We start from the raw sequence: 12478 nt of genomic DNA, 5'->3' as shown, positions 1-12478 counted from the left end.
CTCTCTCTCTCTCTCTCTCTCTCTCTTCTCTTTAATCTGTGCTTGCAGTTACTGTGTCTATTTGCGGGTGAAACAGGCCAGCGCAGCATGTAAACTTAAACTGTGGAGTGCTCAGCTGGTGAAGGAGAGGCTGGTCTGTGCAGAGTGTCAGAGTGATGCCATGTCAAAGTCAGACCGCTGTGGAGGAGACGGCCTGGAAAGCATCAGGTAAACCTAACAACCAAAAGTAAACTAAAGACAAGTTCATCCATTACGCTGCTCACAGTTTCCAGCTTGATGAGATTTTATCCCGGGGTGTCCCCTCTGATAGGATTTTTGATTTTAGATGTTTTAATAAAGAAGGTGTAGGAAACCCATGACCAAAATAGTCATACATTCTGTTATTGTGCTACTTATGAATGGAATAATAGTGAAAATAAATTATTCAGCTTTTTACTGGGGACCCCCTGGAGACCCCCTCAAGGACCCCCGGGGCTCCATGGACCTCTCTTTGAAAACCACTGAATAAGCCATCTTCAGACCAGCTGAAGAAATCTAGAAAGGGAACCATTTATTTTCCGCTTCAGCAACTACTAGGTGAAAAGCCCAGGGTCAAGACACTCACAGAAATTAATAAATACAGTGCTTTATGTGCTTGTAGGCATGTAAAATGTACAGTGTGTTGAATGATAAGTTTAGTTTAGCACAATTAATGGATCTGGATGGTCTATGGGATCAATTAGCATCTGCTTCTGAAAGAAACACTTTCCCTAACACAGATGGTGTAATATTTAATATTCGTTAGCCAAGCATATGCATATTAATTTCCTGCGTAAAATGCAAGTGGAATCTATTTTTTATAATCTCGTATCGTGAGACCAGCCTCTGCAGCCCGGGCCTGGTCCGTCGAGGCCCCGGACCTTCACCGCCACCCATGTGGCAGCGCACCCGACCCCAGCAGTTCCCCGTGGCAAACCCGGCCAACAGGCGCTCGCTGACGAGCCCTCCATCTGGGCCTGGCTCCAGACGGGGGCCCCGGGCCTCTTCCGGGCAGGGTCTCTCCATCTGTACCTCATTTTCTCATAGGGTTTAGGCTTAATTTGAAAAATAGTTTCCCCCAAAATTGAAGTGGCCTTTTAACCCAACCACATCTTTCTGGGTATTAATATAAAACTATTTTTGACAACGTTAAATCAATTATGTGTCGAATTCTGGGCTGAAAGAAACTTTTGCATCAAATTTCACCTAGACTGTAGACTGTAGAATGAAAAATGAAAATGTTAATACTCATAATCTCTTAATACTTTCCCTATATTGTAACCAACTGTTTCATGCCTGTTGCAATCTTTTTCTTCCTAGAACGTTCTGGGCAGCAGCTTCAGTCCCGGGCTGTCATGGTTCCTGGGTGAAGGAGTCGTCCTCTGTGGGCTGCCGCTGTCCTCCCTATTCTGTGCTCTTCGTGTGAGCTGACACGCAAACCCAAGACATCCGTATGCAGAGACAAGATTTCCCTCTGCACCTCCTGCTAACTGTGGAGAGCCCTGCCAGCCAAGCCAGATCCCTCTGATCCAGATTACTGGATGGGTAACTCAAGGAGATCAGAAGCATCCTGCCACTTTTTCCTATCACCTCATACTCTGTACTGTATACACACAGAAATTCTTGCATTTAACTTCAGATCTTACAGACACATTGCGTACTTATTCTCCCTCAAAGCACAGCAACATCTATATGCCTTTTTACCTCTGAATCTTTGCTATCTACCTCCAGCAATGCAAGTGCATTTGTTAATGCATAATGTATAAATATATAAATATATTATTTTGCTTTATACATTTTTTACTTTTGATTGTTTATATGTTATGTATATGTGTCTATATAGCTACACTTGTGTATTCAACAAATGCCAAACAGCAGTTGCTGCACCCAGTGTAAGCCCTAGCCAGGGTCCCTAAATCGCCTGCAGGTTGGAGAAGCTGAAAACTGGTTCATCCAAATTGTATTCATTGCTAGAATCCTTGAGTCAATATATCTGTGTTTTACAGTTTTGTCACTGCTATTATTTCTTTTCAACAAAAACATTTATACCAGCAAGTCAAGTTGAATATCAGGTATTGATTCTCAGGTGCTGAGATTTGCGTCTTTGTCTCCAATCAAGCTTCTTCTTTCATGTCCACCACCTCTGATGATCAGTGACGGATGTTTTTAGGAGTATAGAGTGACTCATAGCTGAAATCAGTCTCATCTGTTTAGACCTTATATTGTTAGAGAGGAAAAAGAGCCATTAAAAAGTATTGTACTGTGGTTCTCTATGTCCTCTGTGTCCAAGACTGAAAACAATTGCTTCATAACAATGTTTTCTCTTACTCCCTGCCCTGCTCGGAAATCCTATTACCGTCACAAGGGAGTTTTTATTAGCAAAGTGTCATCTAATATATCTTTTGCATACAGCCATGCTACTCCCATTTTATTCATTAACAGAATCTTTTTCCAGCACTCCCCACGTATCCTTGATCTACACTTTTTTTTTTCTCTGCCCTCTACTGACTTGGTGTATTCTTAAAAACCAGGAGTCAGTCAAATGACTCAGTACGCCTTTCCGCATCTCTTGTACTTCTGCTTTAAGAAGAGAAGTTTACTCCAAGGACTTTCTCTCTCCCATGTCTGTGTGTTTATTTATTATAAAACAAATGATGTTATTAGAGCAGCACATCATACTCTGTATACTGTCCATTAGTGAAAATAAACAACTATACTGACATTTCTCCCCCTCTTGTCTTATACCTATATATTGCATTCAGATGTTACAGACCACCATGAGCATTTCTTTCCTTTCTTCTCTGCAATTACTACTATGAGCCCAGCAATTCTAATTACCTCCCTCAGTTTGACCAGTGTTTACATGCAGCACTTGGCAGTTAAAAGAAGACTGCAGTTGAACATGTGTAACTTTAACATGTACCCGTCAACATATTTTTGTTGCATTCTTGGCATTTTTTTTTTACTGTGGTGTAAATGGGATGACGACAACCTAGCTAATGTGTATAATCATGTTTTTGCTTCACATACTTTCCCACTTTGGGGTTTGTTTGTGTTATGTAACTGGCAGAGATGATGTGTGGACAGGCTACACACAAGGTCTTAGACACTGGACAACTCACATCATCTGCTGCTCGCATTTGTTTTCATGTTTTCACAACAGCTCTGGACAGAGAATACCAAGATGCCCAATTTGAAAGCCGGTTTGCCACCTCCTTCAGGCGATATATGGACTACTAAACTGAACATGGTGGAGGGATGTCCAAACCTTGACTATGACCCTGGAAGTTGTTGATTAAGCAATTGCTCCTTGTCCTTGCTGACAGTTTAAACATTTGCCAACCACATGTCGCGCAAAAACGAAATTAAACCACAATATAAGAGCATGATATTTCTTCCATACTGTCTTGCCCTACAGCCCTTCATCATAAGCAGATATGTAAGGAAGAAGGCAATGAGATTTAGAGGAGTAAATGTGAGGTAAAACACAATAGATGGATTTGAGGATGTAAATTTTACATGTGCCACATACTTAGACTTGAAGTTAAATAATTTTAAAGACTCATTCTCTTTATGGATGAAGATAATTTTTGTCTGGAAAATGAGTATAGAAAGACTTGACCTTTGTGGAAAACAAGACAACCCAAGATCCAACAAATAAACACTTCCCACATTCGTCCTTTAAGAAAAATTCATACTCCTGGTTACTTTTATGTGTTCCATCTCAGGGACACTTGAACTTTACCTCTTCCATTAATCTCTCTGGCCACACTCCCCCCTTTCTCTGCACTCCTCCCTCCTCCCTCTGCCCAGATCCCTACCAAACTCCCCTCCGTCAGCACAACTCTTTATTTTCTCTTACTACAACAGTGGCAATAGAGTGCCGTCAGCCTGACAGTCCATCCCCTCTGAAGCAGGCTTTACCCCCATGGCTGCCCTGTCTCTGCTGCTAACCCGCTTTCCAAAGGGCAGGAAGGCCCATCTCTGGCCCAGTGCCTGATGGGCTCCGACAGCAGTGTGTTCTGGGATTACACCCGCTGAAAAGGGGGGCATTCCAGCACCGGCGGCCTTTGTCACAGCACGGCCACTGTTTGCTTTTGACAAGACAGCTGTTCAAAGCCCTCCCGGCCCCTACGGATGGTGTTAAGGGAAAGAACCCTAGGGTGACTTCCGTTTATTGGTATGTCGTTGAATGTGCTGTATCACCTCCACCTGAGGACGCTTCAGTACCAATCTATCTGTAAACGTTTGTGCATCGTATATAATCCTATTGTTTTTACATGCTTACATTTGAGTGACAAAAGCAATGGGTGTCACTGATCAAACTTAAGAGTGTTCAATCCTTCAGCTACAAAAACATTCCCTCCAACCAGGTGCATCTTTCCGTGACCCAAACTAAAATGATAACTGCTCAAGACTGCATGGCTTTGTCTACTGGAACATCCTTGACTTCTTCCTTCTTATCCTAATGTGTAAATAACGCTGCAATTATCTGGTACTGTGTCTTCTTTGTTTACTCGTTTGTTTGTGTGTGTACACTACACGTGCAATAGGAGAAGTCACATGTTGTGTGTTACAGTGCAGGGTTTTAGCCATACACCCTTTCCCCATTACTATCAACTCGCCCATCCCCAACTCACATGAAATACACTGTTCACAGTGCTAATTGGACCATCCACCACCCCTAACCAGTAGACTATTTACCAGAGGGTTTAGTTGGATGTTCTTCAACATTCATTCTTGCTTCAAATACAAATAAAGAAATGAAATAATCATCTACAAAAACCTTCTCAAGGTGTTTGAGAACTCACAAAAAACATATCTAGTTCAGACACGCAGGGGCCTCCCTCAGCTAGTGGCCCTGGGTAGTTGGTACCCCCATATTCCCCTCCGTGTCGCCCCAGTGTTATGTGTATATGTGTTTTATGGAAGTGTGTACTGTAATTAGTAAGTCATCCTAATGAGGGCTTGTTGTCACTGTAGGAGCAGCTGGTCCAACACAGAGGAATGATAATGAATAGACAGCTCCACATGGGGACCTGAGCTACACACAGCAACACACCTGGTACACAGCATGCGCGCGCGCACACACACACACAAAAAAGTACAGAGTTTTGAAATATCAGCTGTTATTTTCTGTAGTAAGGGTACTTGGATTATAAAATGGCACCTACAGGGCTCAAATTTCATCATAACATGTAACCCTGTTGCTATATCACAATGCATCAAAAAATTTAAACCGTTTTAAACAGATACTGTGCCAACATACACCATCAAACGCATGATAAACAATGGTATTTTTCTGCAGCAGCTCATTCAAATTCCGCTCTGGAAATGTGGCGTCACCTTGTGGCGCTTTTGACTTCCTGCTGCACTCTAACAGAAACAATTTATAAGACACCTGAGACTCCCCTTATAAAGGTTTTTATTGGGTATGTGGTTTTAAATAGATTACATGATATTCATTGCAAAAATGAAACAGAAAAAAATTGAAACCATGAATCCTCATTTGTTTGCTTACTTTTGATTGTTTTAATTAGAGTAACATTTTGTTTACATTTATTTTTGTTTGGTAATTTTTAGGCCTTTATTGACAGGACAGCTGAAGAAATAAAAGGGGAGAGAGAGGGCGAATGATATACAGCACAGGACTCACTGCGTCGTGGAGTGACCCTCCATATATTCGGGCACCCACATTGTGTTTACATTACTAAAAGATAAACTTTAAAGTGGTTCATCTACTCATAAATATATCCTAGAGAAGATATTTTCTGATAATATATTCTCTTTGAGAATATATTCAGAGCTAGTTTGTTCACATTATTTACGCTGTACAGTAATTCACTCAATCACATTCTGCAATATTCAATACAATATCTATCAATATAAACAATGTATATAAAGCTGGGGAAAGCACTGGAGAACATGAATGTACTTTAAAAAAAACAAAAACATGGTGAGATGTACCAGTCAGTGGAGACAAAACTATGGCACAGAACCAAAAGCTAGCCTACTGTACAAATAATGTGTAAGGCAAAAGTGACTTGAAAGTGTTTTAGTACAAATGTGGCGGCAGGTCCAAAAGGTTAGAACTGACATATGAACCATACACCCCAAACATTCCAGTTTTAGACAGATTTTACCTGGATAGTCACACACATCTGAGACACCCCTTGAATAGAATATTTCTTGCAAAAGCACCCAAGTTAACAAATCAGTTATTTTTGAAGTGGAAGAAATCATTATATCAACATGTAACTGAGTAGCAATAGGTATTTATGAACAAATACTAAATAGAAATAAATGGGAAATTTCCTTTCAGCCATACAAGAAGAAAATAATATAGATAAAAATGTCTAAAACCAGCAATAAAAGAATAGTTCATACAACTTAAGACAGGATGGAGAGCAAAGTGAGAGGATGACCTGTTGCAGTGTTTTGTCTCTGTAAGGGGAGTCCAAATGTTTGTTTTACTTGAGGTTTTTAATCTGTTGGTTTGTGTTGTGGATCTTAAGATCCATCTTGTCCACTTTATTCATCAGAGAATCAATGGAGTCGTCCTGGTCTTCAATTTCAGACTGGAGACCAAGGCCTAGGTTCTTCAGTCTACTCAAGCCACTGCACATCTCATCTGGGTAATTCAAAAGGAACACCTAACATTAGTTAAACTGTGGATTGGCAGAAAATACTTTAAAAGGATTTGATGATGTTGTAAACCAAATTGTGGGAACTTAAATGCATTTCCAATTTCATAATACCTAGCAAAATTAAAAGAATTATAATTCAAACATTACAAAAAGCTTGTTGTGCCTTTCTTGTGACTTCATTGTAAAACAGTTTTTTTTTTACCTAAATTGTTGTCGAGGGTCTGGTGAGCCTCCCTAAGGTGTCTATTCACAGTGTATCCATTCTGTCCAGATGAGCTGTCACCTGTTGATGCAGAAGCTCCAAATCCTGGAACATAGAAATCTGGAATGGTGGCAGCCAGTTTGTGGTATGGTTATACCATGCTAAGGATCTTGTGCAAACTCTTACCTTCTGTATCCAACTTTCTTAGATTGGGGTGGCTGGCTTGGTACTTATCTTCATGTTCTCTGCTGCCGGACATGGCATTCTGTAATCTGAGAAAGTCAGATAAGCATTGTTGAGCCATTTAGTGAGGGACAGTCAATGACGAGAAGCTGGAAATGGCAAAAGCACAAATTTTACAGTAGCATTAGTCAAACATTCTGAGTCACTGTTATGATGGCTATGTTGTAAAATGTGGTCTCCAATTTGGCTACAGAAAACTCAAATACATAGAAGTGATCTGTATGTGGTGGGTAGACATTTACCTACTGATGAGGTAATGGATCACACATTACATGGACACAATAAACATAGCATTGTCACAAAATATACCAATATCATGGGTATACTAGCAATAAAGACTATAAAGTATCTACCGAATACATAACTGACTGGTAAACGAGGTTTGGGTTGTAACACCCTGCTTCTTCTTTTAAAGTCATCTAAACTCAGATGGGTGAAGAACTAGCCTATATCTGAGCTTCAGGCCTTTCTGTTGATTAAACATACTGGCTAGTTTCACACTGCAATAGTTAGTGCTCAATTAAGATTTATTGCTCAGATCAGATTTTTCTTGTTTGGCTGTTCACATTATTTTAAATGTGGCCATATCAGATTCCAGTGACATGTCACGGTCTTAAACTGACCCTTCCGAGCAAAAGAACAACAACAAAGACGTAGCAGCACACTGACGTAATGAAGTAAACATGGAGGCCAATGAACTTAAATGAATGCTTAGTATACCTTTACCATTTGTCCAGCTTGAATTTGTACCATATTTTGCAAAATAAATAAATTAAAAAAAGATTTCTGAGAATATAGGACTGAATCTTACTGATTGTTGGCCTGGCGGGGCTTTGGCTCCTCAGGAGGTGGTTTTGTCTCTGGCTTGGCCTTGAAGTAATTGACAAGGCCGCCCCACACACTCTTGATACTGTTAATGTGCTTCTGACTGGTCTTCAGGTCTTGATCCATGTTGTCCATCATCTTGTCAGCCCTCTTCAAAACCTCACCCTGTCGTATCAGCTCCTATAGATACATAGATTGATAAGATTAGATAGATAGATAGACAGATAGACATATATATAGATAGATACACACTACAACAATCTTTTGCTGATTGTCACCCTCTCAGAGATAATACAATTCTTTGCCTCTGCCATTGTAAATCTGATTAGTTTGACATACCTCTGCAGTTTCCACACCCATCTTCTCTGATTCATAGATGAGGCCGAGGGAACGGTGACTGCTGTCCACAGCAGACTTAGCTGTACGCATCACTTCCTGCTGAAGGTACCTCTGTCTCCTCTCTGCTTCACTCATTCCACTGTCACTGGGGTCATCATCAAACCCCCGACTTTTAGGCCTAAAATCTGTCTCATCGTCATCATCTGCAAACGGGTTGTGGGACTTAGGGTAGGCCATCTGTAGAAAAGACAAAAAAATAATCTTAACTCAAGGTCTACTTGCCTTTTCTAGAGTTTTTGACCAGTTATCATCAACTTTGTTGAAGCAACCTTTTCTGGAGGTCAAGAATAAACTTTCACACTCAGTTTTGTTACTGTGAAGAGCTGGAACAAAATTAAACTTTTAATTGGCTAACAGAAGATTAAGTAATAGATTTCAGCTTGATAAATCAATTAACTTTACAAATATATGGATAAAAACATTCCAAATACAGCCTTGCAAATGTCAAGAGTTGCTTATTTTTATTTCATATAATTACAAATAAAAAAGAAAGAATGAAATTTGGGATGATGGTCAGATTCATCAGGTAAGAAATTATCCCATTTACTATGTTTTAGGGCTCTGGTAGCTTGCATTTATCAACTTTTGACATTTCACAAAGTCTGGTTAGCTACTCAATTGATAGATTAAGAATACATGTATCAAATCTGAAAATAATGCTTAGTTTAGTTGTATTCCTAATTTTAATAATGTGAGATTCCGTCGACATGTTGATTTGACAAATGCAATCCAAACTTTGAGAGAAATAAGTTAACGCTATCTTTAGCTAGATTGTTAATTTCAACTAGCCACAACCTCAACACAATAAAACGAGTTTTGAGCAATGGAGAGAGAATCTGTCAAACTGTTTTACATTAACAATTTGCTAAAACACCTAATGGGTCATATTAACGAAAAAGTAATTCACACTGTTGCTACATTAACAGTGTTAAGTGTTAAAGCTAACGTTAGCTAAGGGGTGTTGGTTGGCTAACGTTAGTCAACTGGTAACGTTAGCTGAAGTTAATTAACGAGGATTGCAAGCTAACTAAACATACAGGACGGCGCGGTGTCAACAGGCTGACGTTTTCTTCTCGTAGAAAAGATAGCTAAAATAAAACTGTAAAGATCATAGGAATAGTCAACCTAACAGACAAACCTTTGACCGTTGTTGATGCTTTATCAGCTGACTGCTGCAACAGAACCCTTCCTGTCACGTTTGATGACGTAGCTGCGTGCTCTCCCAACAGCTAATGCTGCGCAATATAAACGCAACAAAGGTCCTTCCCAATTCTTAACATTTTTCTGGTTGGATTCCATTTGTACCACGATACATTAACCCTGATGACACACTAAAAATTAAACACACTTTGTTATATTTAAACATGTTTTAATTTGTTAAGATACCTAATTTTATATTTAATTAACTTTTTCATTTATCATTTTATTGATATGTATTTTTTTTACACACTGAATCTTTATTGTAGGACAAGACTGTCCATGACCTGCTGAATGTCTGTCTGTTTACATTGTTTAACTAAAAGAAGAAGAAAAACGTAAGCACCAAAAATAAAATCATTACACATGAAACTAGGCAGAAGAGTGTGTTGTTTACCTGTCACTATCATTTTAATCTTGTTTGTATGGTCAAATCATAGACTGTATATTATTAACATATTATAATAATTAATAATACACAGTCAATGGGTCAAATGCAATGCCCGTTATATACCTGCTGCAAGCCCCTCGTCAAGATTGTCCGCGCTGAGTTGCCGTACTGCGGCTCTGCCAGAGCCAGTTGCCACTGCTCGTCTGTTTCCTCTCCTCGCTCAATTTCGCTCGTTTCATGTAGCGTTGGTGGTAAACATGTCTGGAATGGGAGGCGGTACGAGAGGATTTTACTTCAACACTGTCCTGTCGCTGGCCCGCTCTTTAGCTGCCCACAGTCCAGCACCGGTCGAAAAGGTGAGAAATGAGAAAACCGAGTGAGCTCAAAACACATTTGTATTAATAAGCCAACGTTAGGACCTTTGAACAACTGAATTGTCCAGGATGGAGCTCCGCTTCCGCACAGGCTTGTTTTGATGTGACAGCCAAGCTAACATTTGTTGCGTGTAGCTGGGTCTTTCCAATGTAATAGAAGAAGAGAGCAGTGCAGAAGAAAGTGGCGTCGCTGCTTGTGTTTTGCCTAACACTGCATCAGACAGGCAGAGCATCAGGCTTGAGCAGCACTGCAGTCAAACAGGTTGATAGAGAACTGCTCACACCGTGCGATCTGTTTAGCATTATAGACCACATAAACCTGTTGCAGGTATGGTCAGGTCAAAATCAAAACGGGCTCTCAAAGTATTGTGAAAAAGAGCTGTGTTGGGTAAAGTAATATTAAAAGTAGGTGCTATCAAACAAAACAAAGGCACTAATTAATACGTACCGAGTTTGGCTGTTTTATGGAGCATATGGGTTATCTAATGTTCTATGGGTTAATCTAATTCTTTTTTAAGGCATAGTGAGGTGACTGTCTTGAGTATCCTAAATACCTGTATCATAATAACATAGTTACAGTGGGCAGAAACATAGTAGATTATGGATTCCTTCTTGATAGCATCAGTAAACGTTATTGATCCAAAGAAGGTAGTAAGGTGTAAAAAAAAAAATACAGAGTTAGAAAGATATATAAAGTATGTGAATCCAAGACCAGTGCGCTTAAATGTAATGTCTGTACAAAACTAATTTCTAATTAGTTTCATGATATTTCTGGTATAGCTCTAAAAAGATCAAAACGCAATACTGGAGCATGCAATCACTCTCAAACAGGTCTTTCAATGCATATCTGTCTATCATAAGTTTATTTCAAGGTCATAAATTTATGATCTCTTTGTGCTTCCAGGTCCAGAAGCTACAATGTATGTGTCCAGTGGAAGTCCGTGGGGTGTTCACTCTAGATGTGCGTCGCAGAGATGCTGTTATTGCGTTGGCTGTGTTTTTGGTGGAATCTGGCTTACAGGTGAGTGATCGTCAGTAAGAAATCGAGCTGTTGAGCCTTTTTAACACTGGGTGCATTTCGTCATCACTTTAAACAGTAGATATTTAAGTTGCCCCGGCAGTTAATGGATAATGTGATCCAAACATTGCTCAAATTACAGTTTATTACAAAGGGATGCAGTAGCATGACATATTAATAAATTATTAGTTTTATTGAATCAGTACTATTAGTCGGCTTTTGGTACCAACCTCTCAGCAGGACTCAAATATATCACTATGATAAGCTTACTCCCATAATCTGATTAAACTGGCGATTAGACATGCAGCTGGCCATGTAAGCCTCTAACCTCATCACACTGACACACAGGGTGGAAAGCTTACCTGCTATCTGATTATGTAGAGATGGTAGCTTCACTTTTCAAGTAATGTTTGACATATTGTCTTTGACCCAGATTTAATTGATTGTCGGAATAAATAATTAATACTTAATATTTTTGATTTCTCAGTGCTTCTTAGGCAAACAAACGTGCTGCTTTGTGCCAACAAGTGCAGTTGTTTGTGGTATGTAATGTTTTTTTTTACTCTGGCAGCACAAAGACATACTTGTTACCTACTTGCTGAGCCTATTGAGAGGGCTACCACGGGTTCAATGGATCGAAGAAAGCCCGGGAAAGAAAGGAAAGGGTGAGAACAATCCTCTTATAGTGGGCCCCTTTGTTTTACAATGGCCTCTATTTACTTGCTGTAACTGTGCACTTAGTAATATTCTTACTCATTTTCAATACTGTCTTAAGACATATTGAGATAGTGTTAATATCCGTCCATAAAATGCCACTTCGTGCTGCACACTTATGTGACATTCAACTGTAGGTATTATTGTCTGTCATTTTCTGCTCCTCAGAATATCTCCCAGTTGCAGAAAACTTCAGCTACTGCCTAGTGACTATTTTAGCAGATGTGGCTCAGAGGGACCCGGACTCCCGACAAGAGGTCAGTTTAGAAAGTGACCATAACATATCATTTCTAGGTTAGGCTGCATTGCAGTGAAGTGCTAAGTTATTGTTTCCCCTCCAGATCTTGAACACTATAATGGAGGTCATGCAGTCATTGCAGGACATGTGCCAAACACCGGATAATCACGACAAAGGTATGCACACACACACACACACACACACACACACAC

At 39.8% G+C, this 12478-nt stretch overlaps 3 protein-coding genes across 6 annotated transcripts in view; 2 read left to right on the top strand and 1 right to left on the bottom strand.

Moving 5' to 3' along the window:
* The window catches only part of si:dkey-178e17.3 (somatomedin-B and thrombospondin type-1 domain-containing protein), a 13196-nt gene extending 10453 nt beyond the window's left edge, over window positions 1–2743 (top strand). For both annotated transcript variants that reach the window (XM_032516444.1, XM_032516443.1), the window contains exons 4-5: window positions 49–207; window positions 1339–2743. In XM_032516444.1, coding sequence (XP_032372335.1) covers window positions 49–207; window positions 1339–1444 — 265 coding nt within the window. In that variant the 3' untranslated portion in view covers window positions 1445–2743. The remainder of the gene's footprint in view (window positions 1–48; window positions 208–1338) is intronic.
* Window positions 2744–6276: 3533 nt separating this feature from the next.
* On the bottom strand, window positions 6277–9653 carry snap29 (synaptosome associated protein 29). The gene is given in 7 exon segments (XM_032515361.1): window positions 6277–6649; window positions 6868–6972; window positions 7054–7139; window positions 7922–8115; window positions 8275–8511; window positions 9473–9513; window positions 9516–9653. Coding segments are annotated over 7 exon segments (942 nt in total). The 5' UTR covers window positions 9634–9653; the 3' UTR covers window positions 6277–6488.
* Window positions 9654–10068: 415 nt separating this feature from the next.
* pi4kab (phosphatidylinositol 4-kinase, catalytic, alpha b) overlaps window positions 10069–12478 on the top strand; it is a 26370-nt gene continuing 23960 nt past the window's right edge. For 2 of the 3 annotated variants that reach the window (XM_032515357.1, XM_032515358.1), the window contains exons 1-5: window positions 10088–10278; window positions 11201–11317; window positions 11886–11979; window positions 12197–12285; window positions 12370–12442. In XM_032515357.1, coding sequence (XP_032371248.1) covers window positions 10180–10278; window positions 11201–11317; window positions 11886–11979; window positions 12197–12285; window positions 12370–12442 — 472 coding nt within the window. In that variant the 5' untranslated portion in view covers window positions 10088–10179. Of the gene's footprint in view, window positions 10279–11200; window positions 11318–11885; window positions 11980–12196; window positions 12286–12369; window positions 12443–12478 lie in introns of all 3 variants that reach the window. The other variant, XM_032515359.1, reaches the window with a different exon arrangement.

The sequence above is a fragment of the Etheostoma spectabile genome, chromosome 5, assembly GCF_008692095.1.
Source record: "Etheostoma spectabile isolate EspeVRDwgs_2016 chromosome 5, UIUC_Espe_1.0, whole genome shotgun sequence".
In the NCBI taxonomy this organism is placed as follows: Eukaryota; Metazoa; Chordata; class Actinopteri; order Perciformes; family Percidae; genus Etheostoma; species Etheostoma spectabile.
This window is presented reverse-complemented; position numbering and strand designations above follow the sequence as displayed.